The sequence below is a fragment of the Protopterus annectens genome, chromosome 12.part0 (genome assembly GCF_019279795.1).
Source record: "Protopterus annectens isolate FY-2018-M chromosome 12.part0, PAN1.0, whole genome shotgun sequence".
NCBI lineage: Eukaryota > Metazoa > Chordata > Ceratodontiformes > Protopteridae > Protopterus > Protopterus annectens.
Genome location: NC_056746.1, coordinates 371749521 through 371766797, shown reverse-complemented (window position 1 = coordinate 371766797; position 17277 = coordinate 371749521). Strand labels below are relative to the sequence as shown.

The 17277-nt window shown below is 43.9% G+C and overlaps 1 protein-coding gene across 2 annotated transcripts in view; it reads left to right on the top strand.

Moving 5' to 3' along the window:
• The window catches only part of AXIN1 (axin 1), a 1214366-nt gene that overhangs the window by 800302 nt on the left and 396787 nt on the right, over positions 1-17277 (top strand). For both annotated transcript variants that reach the window (XM_044089473.1, XM_044089474.1), the window contains exon 8: positions 8407-8652. In XM_044089473.1, coding sequence (XP_043945408.1) covers positions 8407-8652 — 246 coding nt within the window. The remainder of the gene's footprint in view (positions 1-8406; positions 8653-17277) is intronic.

The window sequence follows — 17277 nt, the reverse complement described above, 5'->3', positions numbered from 1 at the left end:
TGTGTGTGTATGTATATATATATATATATATGTGTGTGTGTGTATATATATATATATATATATATATATATATATATATATATATACATATATATATATATACATATATATATGTATATTTAGGTATATAGTTATATATGAGTATATAGATAAATGCATATTGTAAAGGCAGCCATCCCCTGCATAGTAGCAAAATTCCAAGTAATACTGCCCATTATACATTTTAGCCGGCATCCATTTATAACTCAAAACCCATAACCTCTCTGTCCTCAGATAACTGTGCAGCCTCTGTGATGCTTATGATAAGCTTGAGTGTGGTATCTCCGTGGACTCCTTTTATTCAGATGTACATCCATCTCAGAGTTAGGGGTATAGAGTGAGCCCTAACCCTCTTTTACAAAAAAAAAATCTTTTTAAGTGTTTGAGTGGGTTTTGAATTTAAATATTTATTGCAGTGGATGCATTTTTATGATTGCACTTTTTAGTTTTAGTCATTTCTGTGACAGAGCCATATTTTAGCTTTTTTCAAACACCGCAAAGATAGCACACCCTGTGGTCTCATTATACTGGGGAGAGCAGAGAGGTTTGACTAACCCAATGAAAGTGTTACTGCCCATAGTAATGTATTGGTGTATAGCAACTTGTTTCCAGCAACAAAAACAGCACACTGCTCTACAACAATTAAATGTAAACAGTATTGCTCTTTGTAATGTATTTCAGCTAGTCTACTCACCCCAACACACAACTCAGTAACTACAATGACACTAGATTAGCACCCATGTTTTATTAACCAGATTCAGTACATACTGGGCACAAAAAACACAACACCCTGTGAAATCAAAGAAACAACTGGGGCAGTGCTTTTGGTTGACTGACCAAATACAAGCAATTTCATGTCTGTAGCCATGCTTTTAAGTGTGTTTTGAACAATAGCTGCAGTGCCTCAACCCCGTAAAAAAGTGCAAGCAGTGCTGGATGTGTCTTATTTCAGACAGTATTTGCATAAAATAGTTAAGCCAAACCCAGGACCAACAAGGATCTACCTATAAAAAAATCTCATTTAAATCTGCATGTCTAGTACCAACCCTCTCAGACATCATACAACTGAAGTGTTGTAGCCTTTTTAAGTAGGGAGATACAAATTGCAAGACTTCTGGTTGCCTAGGCAGAGTAAATTGCATGCAGCCTTGCAGATGATCCCAGTATCCATTGTAGCAAGTCCTGAGGAAGAACTGTCAGCAGTCTGCTGAACTGTAGCCTCACGAACCTCTGCAGCTGAATGCGAAGTCAGTGGTGGTCACCTGCTGCCAGTTGTTTTGCTCTGTTGGTGTTTTAGCAGATCATGCTTAAATGCTGTAAATGATATGAATACTTCTAATGCATCACATAGAGTGGCAATGAAGTGCTAGAGCAGACCTTTTGAGGAACTAACAACTCAAATTTCTGCTAATGCAGACTGAGATTATTTTTGCCATGAATCCAGAAGCAGAGATGAGCTGGGCTGCCAGAGCTTGTGCTCGTGTTTGGTAGAGCCACATGGTGTAGTGTTCCAGGGGGAGTGGAAATTAGTGACAAAAATAGAAATGTTGAAGAAATTAAAAATACTAATGTTAAGTTGTCAATCTCGCCTTCATTCTTGCTTGATGGGTTGGCTCCGACTCGGCACTTGCTAAGCTCGAGAGTCACTTTTACCAGCTCGAGGCAGCCCCATATCCCATGATGCAAGGCGGTAAGTACCCAGATCTCATTTGCCGCTTCGCTGATGAGGTCCTCCTTTTACCAGCTCCTGGTAAGTGTTTATTATTACTAAACTTTTAGCCCCCAATCAGAAAAATTTTCTATTTTCTTTAAAATTCTATCTTTTATAGATAATTGTGAGGCTTTTTCTGACTAACTTTATATTTCCTTCTTTACTTTTTTAGTCAGGCCTTCATTCCCTCCCACCCCCCCCCTGTCAGGGTGTGTGTGTGAGAGTTTTTACTTCTCAATACTTTAACTTTAGTTTGTCTGGTTCGGGACTGTGTGTGTAGTGTTTGTTTGGAAAGCACTATGTGTAAAGAACAGAGGGTCTCAGGCTTCAAGAAGTGTGACTCGTGCTGTCAGAAGATGTCTCTGACAGACGGTCACACTTCTTGTATATACTGCCTGGGACCTCTCCACCTGCAGGACTCCTGTGCAATTTGTCACTCTTTTAGCCAAAGAGTCCTGCAGGAAAGGAGGAACAAACTTATTTTAAGAGGACTTCTTAAACCGGAGGGCTCCCCGGCAAAATCGGCTCTGGGTAAGCCCTCTAAGACTACCAAGGCCCAGGCTTCTGTACCTAAGCCTTCGGCCTTGGCTCCGACTGGAGCCGATCTTAGCTTGGAGAAATCATCGGCACCGATGGCTATCGGTGCCGATACTTTGAAGGTCACTTTGGTGTCGGCTCCGACTGGCTCCGACATCCATGTGGCACGGGCTTCGGTTTCTGCGCCGACCGGCTCCGACACCATGATTTCTTTGCCTGTATCGGCTCCGGCCGGAGCCGATACATCTATACCTGCACTCGGAGCCGAAAAGTTATCGGCTCCGTCTGGTTCCATGGTTTCATCGGCTCCGATGGTTCCTTCGAGGAAGAGGTCCAGGTCTCCCTCTTTGGAACCGATACTGTCAGCTCCGGCCTCACCTCTTCTTTCGGAGCGGAGCCATCGGAGCCGATCATCTAGGTCTTCCAGGTTGTCAGACCATGATTTAGAGAGGGTGGTAAGCAGATTATTAAAATCACAGGCACTAGCCCAAATGCTTCATAGTCCGTCTCAACAGACGACTATTAGTCCACGCCCTCTTCAAGTTCCTCCTTCGACTCTACCCCAGAGTTTGGAGCTGGAGTCTACGGGAATAGTTTCTGCTATGGCTGAGGGCCAGATACTTCCCCCTTCTGCGCCTTCAGCATCTACTCTTATCTCCTCCTCGAGACCTTCCTTGGAGGGATTCGGTGGCCGGGCTTTCCTGGTCTGCTCCGAGGGGGTGAGTGGCATCGGACCCTTGTCCGACCCCGCTCTTCCCCTTGGAGCTTCGGCCTTGGTGAGCTCGGTTCCGACATCTGCCTCGGAGCCTTCCCTTTCGGTGGGCCCGGGAGTCCCAGTTTCTTCGGAACGGGTTCTCTCGGATCTCCCTGGGAGGGGAGCCTTCGAGGTGAACTGAGGAGTGTGCTGGCCCCTGGGCTCAGTCAGCAGTCTATTCCTTTAGCTCCTCCCTCTGTGGTGCCTGTTGATATCTCTTCCCGCTCTCTTGCTCCCGGACCGAGAGATCCACCGCCTCAGGTTTCCCCACTGGGAGGAACCCCCTCTTCCGAGGATTCTCCTGATCCGTCAGGAGATCCTCTGCGCAAGAGGACTTGTAAGAGGAAGCACCTGGACTCCCCTGAGTCTATTACTTCGGATACCGACTTAGATGAGTCGGAGGGATCCCCAAGATCCCCCTCTGAAGATGTCTCCTTTTCAGACATCCTAGAACTCCTGAAACAGAGGGGAAACTGGCCCTCCATTAATCCCTCCGATGATGAGATGGTATACCTAGAGGCGTTTGGTTCTCGACCCTCCACCTCCTGGGTGTCTCCGCCTTTTGACCCCGTCATGCAGGTAATTGCTCGAAAGGCTTGGGCTTCTCCTGATTCTGTAGAGCCAGTTCCCAGGAGGCCTTCTAAATTTATTACAGCCCCTTCTGAACAGCAATTCCTTACAAAAGGTGTCCCTGTTGATGCCATGGTGGTGGCGGCCGCCACTAAAAAGGAACTTGCAGATCCTTCCGTACCGGTCCATCCTCCTAACAAGGATTCTAGGACCATGGACAGGTATGGTAAGCGGATGTTCTCCTCAGCGACCTTTGCCATGCATTCGCTGAATTATTTGTGTCACTTCACCAGACTCCAAAGGGACATCCTTAAGGGACATTCTTAAAGAACTAGGTGAAGTAGTACAGGATCCTGCAGCTCCGGGGGCACAAGACAAGATTGCTTCTCAGCTAGGAATCCTTAACTCCATAACCAACTCCTCCATGCGGCTGATTTCGTATGCAGCAGATGGAGCGAGTAGAGCCGCAGGTACAGGAGTGGCTCTGAGACGTCAATCCTGGATGCAGCTCTCTAATTTTGCAGATCCCTTCAAGGCGTCCTTCACAAACTCTCCCTTTGATGGGTCAACTTTGTTTGGTCCTCAAGTGAAGGATACATTGACCAGGTGTGAGCAGGACGGCAAGACTCTTTCTGCCGTAGGGGTCCGTTTTTCCACCCCTTCTAGACCTTACCCCAAGGGACAGAAGGGTGGAAAGATGTGGTTCCGCAAATCCCAAGGAGTCACGCTGGATACACGTGGTCAGTTTACCCCTAGAGGCAGAGGGGGTAATAATAATAGACGCCGCCCTAGAGGCAAGGGGGGGGTCCACAAAACCAGGGAAGCAGAGAGCCTCTCTCTGACAAGCCCTTCCAGCATCCCTGAGGTGTTTCCCGACTGTCCATCCTTGGAGGCAGTCGGGGGAAGATTATCGCTGTACCCACAAGCCTGGCGTTCCCTATCACAAGACAGATGGGTACAGTCGATCATATCCGAGGGTTACAGAATTCCTTTCGAGGAAAGTCCCTTTACTCACAAAAATTCCCTTCCAGATGTGTCACCCGGTCTAAGGGAAATTGCAAAGTTAGAAGTAACAAAGCTTCTACACAAAAGGGCCATTCAGCCAGTTACAACAGACCACTCAGAGCCCGGAATCTTCTCAAGGTTCTTTTTGGTCCCCAAAAAGACGGGAGATTGGAGACCAATATTGGACCTCAGCAGACTCAACAGGTCTGTGAAAAAGACGAGATTTCAAATGGTCACACTTCAATCAATTTTGCCCTTCCTGGGCAAAGACAACTGGATGTGCTCAATAGACCTTCAGGATGCGTACTATCACATAAAAATTCACAGACGCTCCAGAAGGTTTCTCCGCTTTCGGCTGGGGTCCAGTCATTTTCAATATAGAGCCCTGCCCTTTGGTCTCACTACAGCCCCCAGAGTGTTCACCAAATGTATGGCAGTGGTCACGGCTCACCTGAGACGTCTAGGATTCCAGGTGTTTCCGTATCTCGACGACTGTCTCCTTTCAGCCACCACCAGGCATCAACTTCTCCAAGCCAGGGATTACACCCTAAATCTCTGCACTCAGTTAGGAATTTCGATCAACTACGAAAAATCCTCCTTGTCGCCCTGCCAGTCTATTACTTTCATAGGCGCAAATTTAGACACTGTTTGGATGTCAGCAACCCTCACAGACCAAAGAATCTCAGATATCCAAAGTCACGTGCAGATCATTCTTGCCAGCAAAAAGGTGCAAGCGAGACTGGTCCTGAAAGTGTTGGGCCTCATGGCAGCGTCCATTACTCTTCTTCCCTTGGCCCGCTTCTACATGCGTCTTCTTCAATGGATGTTGTTCACCCAGTGGTCTTACCAACAACTTCCCATGCGTCACCAGATCCTGGTGACACAAGCTTGCAAAAACCACCTATCCTGGTGGATTTCTTCTCCCCAGATTCATCAGGGCAGACCCTTTGTATCCCCGGCCCGGGTAGCCACAGTCACTACGGACGCCTCCCTGATCGGGTGGGGGGGTCATTATCAGGGCAGGATGGTTCATGGGACGTGGCAACCGTTCGAATACCACCTGCACATAAATGTCCTAGAGATGAGAGCAGTGCTTTTAACGTTGCAAGCCCTCAACGACTTTCTTCCTTTGGGAACTATTGCAGTTCACACGGACAACATGTCTGTAGTATGGTATATCAACAAACAGGGCGGAACCAAGTCCTACCCCTTGTGTCGAGAAGCTCTCAGACTTTGGCAATGGGCGATCTCCTCTCATCGGTTTCTGGTAGCAGCGCATATCCCTGGGAAAACCAACATTTTAGTGGACAGATTGAGCAGAGCTATTCTCATGCCTCACGAGTGGTCACTCAAACAATCTATAGTGGAGGAGATTTTTCTAGAATGGGGCCGCCCATGTTGCGATCTTTTTGCTACTCCCCAAAACAGCAAATGCCCAGACTTCTTCTCTCTCTTCCCACTGCCAGGCCATCCCCCCAGAGACACTCTTACCCAGGATTGGCCCCAGGGACTTCTTTATGCCTTTCCTCCCTTTCCTTTGATTCCTCAAGTACTCCAGAAAGCCACCGTTTTGAGAGCCAAAATGATTCTCATTGCCCCCTATTGGCCTCGACAAATTTGGTTTCCATTCCTCCATCGTCACCTATTGGTGCAGCCGTGGCATCTGGACCCAGTGCCAGACCTTCTGATCCACCAATCGGGTCACCTGCATCGGTCCATTCCTTCTCTCAACCTCACAGCTTGGTTGCTCTACTTACTTCCTTAGCCAGGCTTCCTATGATCTCTAACCCGGTTAGGGATATCATAGTCGCTTCCCTTAAATCCTCTACTAATAGGATTTATACCAGCAAGTGGAAACGCTTTTCCTTTTGGGTAAAATCAAAGAATATAGATCCCTTTACTGCCCCTGTTCATGCAGTTTTGGATTTTTTAGCAGAAATCTTTCACTCGGGCTCTTCATTTTCCACGGTCAAAGTTCAGTTGGCTGATATCTCGAACTTTCATGTCGGGTTTGCAGATCACAACATTATGTCCCACAGGCTTTGTAGAGCTTTTCTAAAAGGGATTTTTCTCCTTAAACCTCCTGTTAGGAGTCCTCCTCCTCAATGGGACCTAAATCTAGTGCTGACATCCTTAATTCTTCCTCCTTTCGAGCCAGCTGTTTCATGTTCACTGAAGTTTCTTTCATGGAAAACACTCTTCTTTGTCGCTATTACCTCGGCCAGGAGAGTGTCAGAACTTCATGCTCTCTCTGTTCGTCCCCCTTATTTGGTATTCCACAAGGACAGGGTATCCTTCAGAACTAATCCATCCTTTTTGCCTAAGGTGGCTTCGAAAACTAATTTGAACCAATCTATTGATCTCCCTGTATTTTTCCCTAATTACTCCAACAGATCGGAACAAAAATTACATTATCTTGATGTTCACCGCCAACTCAGATATTATTTGGACAGAACAAAACAATTCAGGAAATCCGATCAGCTCTTTCTTTCTTATGCTGTAAATAAGAAAGGCCTTCCTGTTTCCAAAGTGACCTTATCTAGATGGCTTTCTTCCACCATCTCCAAAATCTATCAACTCAGGGGCAAACAGCTGTGCTCAAAACCAAAAGCGCATTCCACCAGAAGTTTAGCCACTTCCACAGCCTTTCAGGCTAGACTCCCTTTAGACACTATTTGTGCAGCAGCCACTTGGGCCACTCCTCATACCTTTGTTTCTCATTACAAATTGGATTTGGCCTCCAGGGATAGAGCCAGTTTTGGTTCTACGGTTCTCAAGAGTCTGTTCCATTGAGCCACCCAGGATAGAGGTGCTAGGGACACGGTCCCATCAAGCAAGAATGAAGGCGAGATTGACAACTTAACATTGAGAAGTTATGTACCTACCATAACGTTCCATGTTAGTTGTCTTCTCTCGCCTTCTTTCTTGCGACCCTCCCTCCTACCCCCTTGCCTGGACAGACCTTGATCTCCCTTGTTTGGAAGATTGCTACTATAGGCACTAGTTAGTTACCTGGTTCCCATTACAGCCCTTCCTTTAGGCTAATTGCTTCTTTCCTCAGTGGAAAGTTTTTTGTGCTAGGTGTTTTTCCCTATAGGTACAAACGAGATCTGGGTACTTACCGCCTTGCATCATGGGATATGGGGCTTCCTCGAGCTGGTAAAAGTGAGACTCGAGCTTAGCAAGTGCCGAGTCAGAGCCGAGGATCGGCTCCGAACCCATCAAGCAAGAAAGAAGGCGAGAGAAGACAACTAACATGGAATGTTATGGTAGGTACATAACTTCTCATTTTTCATTTGCAGTGCTTGCAGTAAAAAAAAACAATATAAAAGATAGAAGTGGATGTACTGCAGAAGCACTTTGAATGCCATTCACAGCTAGTGCACATAAGTTTGCTGTGCAACAGTCCTGAAATGAGATAACCTTGGAGCAGGCAGTCTAAAATAGGATTTTGTTTTACCTTTTCTTGTGAAATACATATGCTGTAGATTGGTAGCATTCCGCATGCAAAGGTATATGTACTGTTCATGGATTTCTGCCCACACAAATGTTTTGTATAGTGAATGCATTTTATTCAAGGTTGTGCTAACGCAGACCACAAGTGTACTTAGCATTGTAATAAGCTAGATCATATAGGGGCTCAGAGTTAAAATGGAGAGCAGTCTGCTTAAGATAATCTTGGAAGATTGTAGATTTTTAATTTCTAGAACTTTATATTGAATTAGGGTGGATAGTGTATGGCATCATTTTAATTACTTAATTCTGTCTGTGTGAAACTTTTTTTTTAAAGATCTTCTGGAATTAAGAAACAGCTCACTCATGAAATGACCAGGCCATTGTCCATTGAGAGACCTGGAGCAGTACATCCATGGGTTACAGCTCAGTTGCGCAACACTGTTCAGCCATCCCATCCATTTGTCCAGGACCCAGCCATGCCCCCGAACCCAGCACCAAATCCCCTGACCCAGCTGGAGGAAGCTCGCAGGAGGCTTGAGGAAGAAGAGAAGAAAATAGGAAAACTGCAGTCAAAACAGAGGTAATAACATTTAGTTTACTGAATGAGACAAATACTGAGCACTCAGTCACAACTGATTCTTCTTCTGTATTTGTAAGACTTGCGTTAATTTTTTTTGTTTCTCTCAAACTTGCTAGAATGACAGCACTGTTTGTAGAACCGCTGTCCTTAAGTCTGTCAGCAGACCATATTATTTATTTTGTACTTAAACTGCCTCATTTTGATAGCAAAAAATATAGTGTATCTAGTTTGAGATGATAAGCTGATAGGATTGCTGAAATATTGTTTAGGTAATGTCTGTTCCATCTTTATTGGGTGTATGAGAATGTATGTTAGTGTCAAGTCCCTTTTCAAGTCAGACTTTGCCTTTCCTGTGTGTTTTACTACAGATTGCTGGGACTGGATATTCTAATTGTCAGATTCTTGTTTTTGTTTTAATAAATGTAAGAATGGAGATACTCAAATACAAACAATTGTTTGTAAACATTTAACTTAAAAGGTAAAATAAACATTACAGTATAACAGTCACAACAACTTGAAAGTTAAACTCTGAAGGCTAACAGCTAACTAAATAATGTAGTTGTAAACTACATACACAGTGTGTCTTGATTATAACATGGATGGATCTTATGTTTCATTAATCTGTTTGAAGTGGCATGGTGGTCTTCATTCTTACTAATATGTTATTTCCATATTTATCTAACAGTACAGTTTAATTGTAAATACCGGCAGAAATGATCACAGATGCTTTCTCTAAAATACTGTTGAGATGGTCTTTATCATTTACACGACTGACTAGTTTAAATTCTGAAATTGTAGATGGTGTTTTCTTCCTTTTCTAATTCTAGTGATTATTTTCCTTGCTGTTGCCAAGTGGCATAAAGACGTGGGTGCTGATCTTTAAAAAAAAAAAAAAACAGTAGGGAATAGAAACATTTTATCATACAAGGGAATTGTGGTATTTTAAACATATCTGTCTATGAAGATTGAATAAATGATTTGAGAATTATTCCAAAAATCAGATAAGTGCACATGATCCTAATATGACTTGATTCATAGGTTGGTACTAGGCTATCGGTCCTAAGGCCTATGCAAGCCTAGCCATAACAATTCCCCGGAAATTTCTTCCCACAATATTTACTTCTCTGGGCCCCCGTTTAGCAGTGCGACTGACATGATCCCCGGGGTGAATTTCCTATCTCCCATCCAATCATCAAGGTTCCTTTTGAAGAGGGCCAATGAGGCGCTGTGCTTGACATGTATGGGCAGTCTATTCCAGAGTATGGGGAGTCTCTGGGTCAGGAACCTATCCCTCCAGCATGTTTTGTTCATTGTGATGATAAGGTTTAGATCCCTGGAGCATGTGGCTCTGAGGGACTGGGATTGATTTGCATATTATATGTCGTACAAAATTATTAGGTTTTATTTTTTTCAGTTGAATGGGAGGCATAATATAGAAATTTGAATTGCAGAATTTCCAAAAGGAGAAGTAGTGTTTTTTTAGTCATATTTCCTTCATGCATGCCCCCCATCAAGCCACCTATTAGATCAGATGTTACACTGAGGATGCCTTCAACCAGGCAGCCATGAGTTTTGTGCTCTCACTGGCATCCCTGCAGTGAAAACATTTTTCATTTTATGGCCCAGCCATGCCTTTTCTGGTGATATGACTACTTGTGTTACTGCAAGGGCCACCTATGCCCCCTCTATCCTCACATGCTTGCTACCATCCCCTATATTGGTGGCTGCACTCGCATCTTCTCAGTATTGGCTCCCACCATCACAAATGTATCTCCTTTCTAAAGCCGAGGCCCTGTCATCATAGAAGTGGTGTAAGCCTGAAAACTATTGATTGCTTCGGCCATAGTGGGTTATATCGCTCTACATCACTGGAGCAATCACAAAGTGGTAGTTCTGCTACTAAATTTAAAATGGATGTTTTATGTTTACTGGTTAAGTTTATATCTTTATTTTTGAGTTGACGTTTCTATGAGTCTAATTCTGATTTTTGTAATATCAGAATTTTAAATAGTTCATGTAGAGTAGATCTAGATTTAACTTTATTGGGCAGTACATAAAATGTGTATTCTAGGAGATTAGGATAAATTTTAATATCATTTATAGGAATTTTGTATATATTTTTTTTACTTGCACAGTTTCTCACATCCCAAATAACTAACTGATGTTCTGGTACTTAAGTATATTTTTTAGGTCTTCCATCCACAGTCATCATCTTCCTGATGTAAACAGTTGCACCATAACATATTTATATAGCTCATATGGGAAGGATCTGGATTTAACTTTATTGGGAAATACAGAAAACATATATCCTAGAAATTTAACAAATAATGTAGTTTAAATTTTATACTGTGGTTTGGATGTTTAATCCTTTTTTCACAAGAAAGTATATTTTATTCCATTTTAATAAAGCATTCAGTAATATTCAGAGTTTTAAAATAATCCCCAAATATTTTAATTGATTATTCCGATTATGATCAGAATTATTCATTAAATCAATATATGTATTTATCCCCACGGTAATATAGTGGTTGTATTATTTTGAAATTGAGTAGATGTTTCTGCAAACTGTTAATATATTGTTTAAATTTATCATTAGTATTTCAGCATCATTAATGATAAAACTGTCAGCAAAATTCATTTTTTGTCAGATTTTCCATTCATATCAAAACTTTTAATGTTATGTCCTTGAGTTTGCCAGTGGTTCTTTAGTTAGTGCAATCAAAGTTGAAGGTAATGGGGAAACCTTGTTTTGTTCCATTTTTATGTTTAAATATTTATGGCACAGAAAAAATATTTTCCAAACACTGTTCCACTTTTTAATGTATGGCTTGAACTTTTAGAGTAACTTTCTTTTGCTGCCATTACCACTGTCTTATCTGTGTTTAGTTGCATCCTGTGTGCCTTCAGTTTTGCATTCCATTGTTCTATACTTTGCTGGAGTTCTTGCTCAGATTCTGCTTGTAATGCCACATCATCTGCATACAGCAACTTTGTTGATCTGTCCCCTTCAACCTGTTTGCTAATGTAGTCCATCACCAGTATGAACAGCAGTGGGCTCAGAGCTGAACCCTGGTGTATACCCACTCCAACTGGGAACCCCTCTGTGAGGCCGAACACTGTTTGTACTTGAGTCATTGGGTCCTTGTACATAGCCTGCACTAATTCTACTAATGTTTCTGGAACTTCGAACCCCCGCAGTACTGCCAGGTTGTGGACCTTGTCATATGCTTTCTCCAAGTCTAGGAATGCCTAGTTGGACTCTTCCTCACTTCTAGCTTCTTCTCAACTATCTGTCTCACTGCAAACATTGAGTCAGTTGTGCTGCACCCTGATCTGAATCTGAACTGCTTATCTCCCAACTTACATTCTACTACTGTGTGTATCCATTTATCAGTCACCCTGTCTAGAACTTTCATGCAGTGTGGTAGGAGTTTGATTCCTCTGTATGCCCCACAGTTGTGGATGGTCCCCTTTGTTCTTGTACACTGGCACATGTATGGTTATTCTCCAGTCATCTGAGATACGCCTTTCTCTCCACACTGCTTTGAGTACTCTCAGGAGCCATTTCTCCACCATCTCACATAGCATCTTTATCATATCTGCTGTGGCGTTATTTGAGCCTGCTGCTTTCCCTGACTTTATTTTTCTTAGTGCTGTTCTTACCCCTTCTTGGGTAGGCTCCTCTTCTTTCATCGTAGGCTGTTTCTGGGGCAGTACAGCTTCTGTGGGGTTTTTTTCATTCAGCTGCTGGAAATACTCCTTCCATTTGCTTTTGATGTCCTTTGGACTGGTGAGCAGGTTGTTGCTGGCATCCTTTATGAAAGGTGTCTTGACTGCCTTCTGTATCTTTCTCTCTTTGCCTTGCAACCCGATATACTTTCTTTGTGCCACCCAATGAGTCACTTTCTAGAAGATGGTAGAGTGCTTCTGATGCCCTATTCTTTACTATTGCAACTACTTTCTTAGCTTCTTTATCAGCCACCCAGTATTCCTTCCTAGCCTGGTTGGTCTTTTCTAGCTCCTACTTTTTCCTGCACTCCTCCTTTCTTTTGATGACTTCCTGGACTTCTGCATTCTACCACCAGCTTTCCTTATGTACCTTATTTTCATACCTGACTCAGCCACATGTCTCTGTAGTAGTCACACGTGTTGTTTTGAGGAGCTGCCATTCTTCTTCAACTCCAGCTATTTCTTCCTCTTCTTGGGGTGCTACAGCCCTGAGTAATTCCTTGAACTGTTGTATTTTCTCTCCAGTCAACATCCAGGTCTTCAATGTGGTCTCTTTTGACCTTAGAGCCTTCTCTGACCACTGCTTGCAGCTGATTGTGGCAACCAGTGGTTTATGCTGTGGGCTGATTGTTTCACTGGGGTTGATGTTTCCGTTATTGATTCTTCCCAAATGACTTTTCCTTACTAGGAGGAAGTCTATCTGAGTTGCATGTTGGCCACTCTTGCATGTGATCTTGTGACTCTGTCTCTTTCTGAACCATGTGTTGCTACTATCAAGCCATTTGCTAGACAGAAGTCTAAGAATTAGAGTCTGTGCCCGCTTTTATGGCCTCATATTTCAATACATTATGAAAGACTAATCTCTTGTTTGGCAAAAATGATTACAGTGTGTAGTTATAAGAAGCTTATGCATGTGACTAACATGACCAGTCCCTATTCTTCCTGATGAAGATGGTCCTTTTTATATGCAGGCAAGGTAGATACTTATAGCCACACTAGGTAATTCCCATTTTTTGAAAAAATCCTGCATACAGAGAAACAGGTTACAATGAAAAAGAGTCACAGTGCTCATTTTTGCAGAGTTCATAGATGGGCATGAGTAGGGGAAAAAATTAAGTCCAGTTCTTTGAGCATAGGCAAACTGTGCTTAGGGTGTAAAGAATACAGCAGTGTGGAGTGGGGCCCTGAGATAACAATTCTTACTGTACTACAAATTACAGAAATTGTGTTAAATGCAGGACAAGTGGCTCGAACATCTATTCTTGATCACTGTGGGGTATCCACAGTGAGAGTGAGAATGCCCTTGGTATCACAGAGTGATTCTATGGTGTTCCAGTGTGGGGTCTTAACTATCAAGCCTGTTCCTGAATCTAGCAGTTAAGGAGGACTCTTGTGTTCAGATTCTTCCTCTCTTCGTGTTGCAGGTGGTGAAGTCAGCACAAAAGAGGGCTAGATAGCACTGTGCCAGGCTAGATAAAGGGCTGAAAACTGGGAGGACTGAGTTAGAAGGGCAGTTAACAAATCTCCTGGTGGGTGCCATGGGGCCTAAGACAGGTTTAGATGATATAAGAGGCTGATGGAATTAGCGTGGGTGTAGGCCATCAATTAAACTAGGAGGTAGTCTTTACCACCCTTTTCTCACTTCTAACAATAAAAGGAAAGCCCAAGTCCCAAATCAGTAGTAGAAAACATTTTCAAGGCTTTGGTGGCTTTGAAGTTGCCCACCCCTGCTGTAAATTTGATCTGGGACACTCTTCCCTGTCTAGTGCGCAGGTATGCGCTTGTTTAAGCTCCACACAGCGGTGCCGAGCTGAGGTAAACTATTACTGGTGCCAGAAAGTCTGCTCTTCAGTTTTTCCGTTATATCTTGCTAGTTCTTTCTCTCTTGCACTTCAGATAGCCTAACCGGTTTGCACTTCAACAGGTTTTTATAGCAATTATTGTAGTACACCTAAGTGCCATCAGCACTAGTTGTTCTTCACGGAAATAGCTCCAGTACTTAGTAGTTATGACCACCCCTCCTGGCATGATTAAAGGGCAGTTACCTGTGCTTTCTTCTATTAACCTGGTGTACTTGGGCATTCTGAGGCAGTGTAGCAACTGCCTCATGTACACAGACAACCCTCTCCTCTTACCTCCCAACACTCAGACTTGTGAGAGATGTACTTATATCACCAAATTGGAAGCTATGCACTCTCCAGCCAAGACCGGACTAGCTGGTCAAGAGGAGATGGTCAACATCTGCACCACACCACATGGAACACACAGCCCTCCAGAACACCCACTATCACAGCTGTCACATAAAAACACAAACCACACACCCACCTTTGTGGAGGCTCTCAATAGAAATTTACCTAAACAGCAGAGACCTTATAGACAGAAACACACACAACCACTACAACACAGCAGAAACCACAGAACACACAAGTCACCTCCACAGTGTGCCCCTCACCCTAAGCCCCTAAGGCTAAACACCTTGTCCAATACACTAATCATAGGTGACTCAGTAGTGAGGCACACAGATATTCCACTCACTAGGTTGACTAAGGAGAAGGTAACAGTCAGCTGTCTATCAGGTGCCAGACTCCGATGCATAACACACGCACTCAGGTCACTCCAAGTAGTGGATGTGAATGACCTGAGACGCACCTCCCTGAACTACATGAAAAGAGACATGGTAGACCTCACGGATTATGTGGCCCAGGCAGGTATGACTCTAGTCCTGAGCAGTATCCTACCATCACCCAGAATGATACCACAGTGCAAACAAAAAATGATTGACGTCAACAATTCTAAGGGGATCCAGTATCTGTCTGCTTGGGATGACATGACTGACAGACCTCGATACTTTGCCAGCGATGGCCTGCATCTGTCATCCCTGGGTTTCCTGGTACTGGCTAAGGCTCTTGCCACGCCTTTAGTGCCTTTTTAGGTGGTGTTCCAAATACCAAATTACAACCATAGCAGCTCTAAATAAATGCAATCTGAGGGTGATGCTGCTCAAAGCTAGAAGTCTAAATCACAAGATACACTCTCCCGAAGCACTCCTCAAAATGGAGAACATCAACATATGTGCTGTAACGGAGACCTGGTATAAAGCAGCAGAAAGCACCCCTGCGCTACCAGGCTATAACCCATTCCACACCTTTCGGCCCCGAAACATGGACTGAAGCAGTGGCGTCTCCATATTCATAGAGGATATGCACACCTCCAGACTAGTAGCACAGCATAGCACATCTGAGACACTTCAGGTACAACTAACATTGGGTAAGATAGCGATCCAGGTCATAGCTGTATAGGTCCCCAACCATTTCCCTAGACTGTCATTGCATGTTCCTAAGCACCCTGGAATCTATCAAGGTCCAACCCAACACTCTCTTCCTAGGAGACTTCAACTACCCCTCCATCAACTGGGAAAGCTACTCAAGCACCAATACACTGGCCCAATGCTTCCTGGAATTCATAAATTCCAATGCCCTGGACCAGCTCATTCTGACCCTCACTAGAGGAAGCAACATCCTTGACCTGGTTATTACTAACATAGGCAACCATTGCTCTACACCTACAGTCAATCCCTCTCTGGTCAGATCCGACCATAAACTAATCATCATGGAAATCCATATCTCACCCACACTCCCCGCAAAAGTAACCACCTTGAAAAACTTCTCCAAAGCTGACTTTGGATTCCTAAAAACAGAGGTGGCTAACTTCACGGCACCCATGCCAATGGCAAATAGGTGCATGACTGCCAAATCATACACCAGTGCACTGTACGAACATGCACATAAATGCATGGAACTAGCCATACCCAACAGAACCAAGACGCTCTCCACCAAAAAAGGAAGCCAATCTGGCAGTCTCCTGCCATTAACAAATTCTACAACAGAAGGGAGAAACTGTTGCAGAAAAAGGTGAAGTCCCAAGACTGGAAAAACTCCCTTATTTGCCTCAACAAAAAGTTGAGATCCCTCATCAAATCCTCTGAAGCCAGCTATGAAGGCAAAATTGCGGCAGATACTAAAAACAATCACAAAGCCTTCTGTAGCTGTATCAAGAACCTCCATGGCAATACCCAGATTTGCTCTGAGTTACTGCACAATGGTACCTCCTATACTGAGCCAACAGATATTGCCAACATACTGGCAGACAGATTCAGTACCAACTCTACCCCCCCAAATGACCAATCACAGTACCAGAAGAATGCCAGGCACCCAGCATTACTGCAGCACAGGTTAAAGCTGCATTGTCCAAGGCCAAGAATACAGCCTCCATGGGACCCGATAATATCCCTGGCTGTGTTCTGCATGAACTACAAAGTGAACTGGCACCACATCCATGTGCCCTGTTCAGTCATAGCCTCACCTCAAGCTTTGACCCTACCAAATGGAGCACTGCTACAGTCATCCCTCTCCATAAAGGGTGAGCGACTACAGACCCAGGGAATTATCACCTCATTAGCCTGACGAGTCTGATATGTAAAGCTATGGAGTGCATCATCATGGACGTGATTAACAGAGATGTAGGAAATCTCCAAACTCTAGACCCCATGCCATTTAGCTTTGTGAAAGGGAGATCATGCCTGCTCAACCTGGTTGACTTCTGGCTGTGGATGAAGATAAGGCATTGCATATAGCCTACCCCGATCTGGTCAAGGCCTTTGACACCATTCCTCACTCGGGAATTATTGATAAACTCACAAAACTAGGCAACAACCCCTATATCACTAGGTGGGTTGCAAATTGGCTCACAGATAGAACACACAGTGTGAAAGTAGTGGACTCCAAGTCAGACTACTGACCAGTCAGGGATGCCTCTCCATTTTGACATCTAATTCTTACAAGTCCAGGCCAACACAAAGCGACTGACCAAGTTCGCAGATGACTGCAAGCTGGGAGC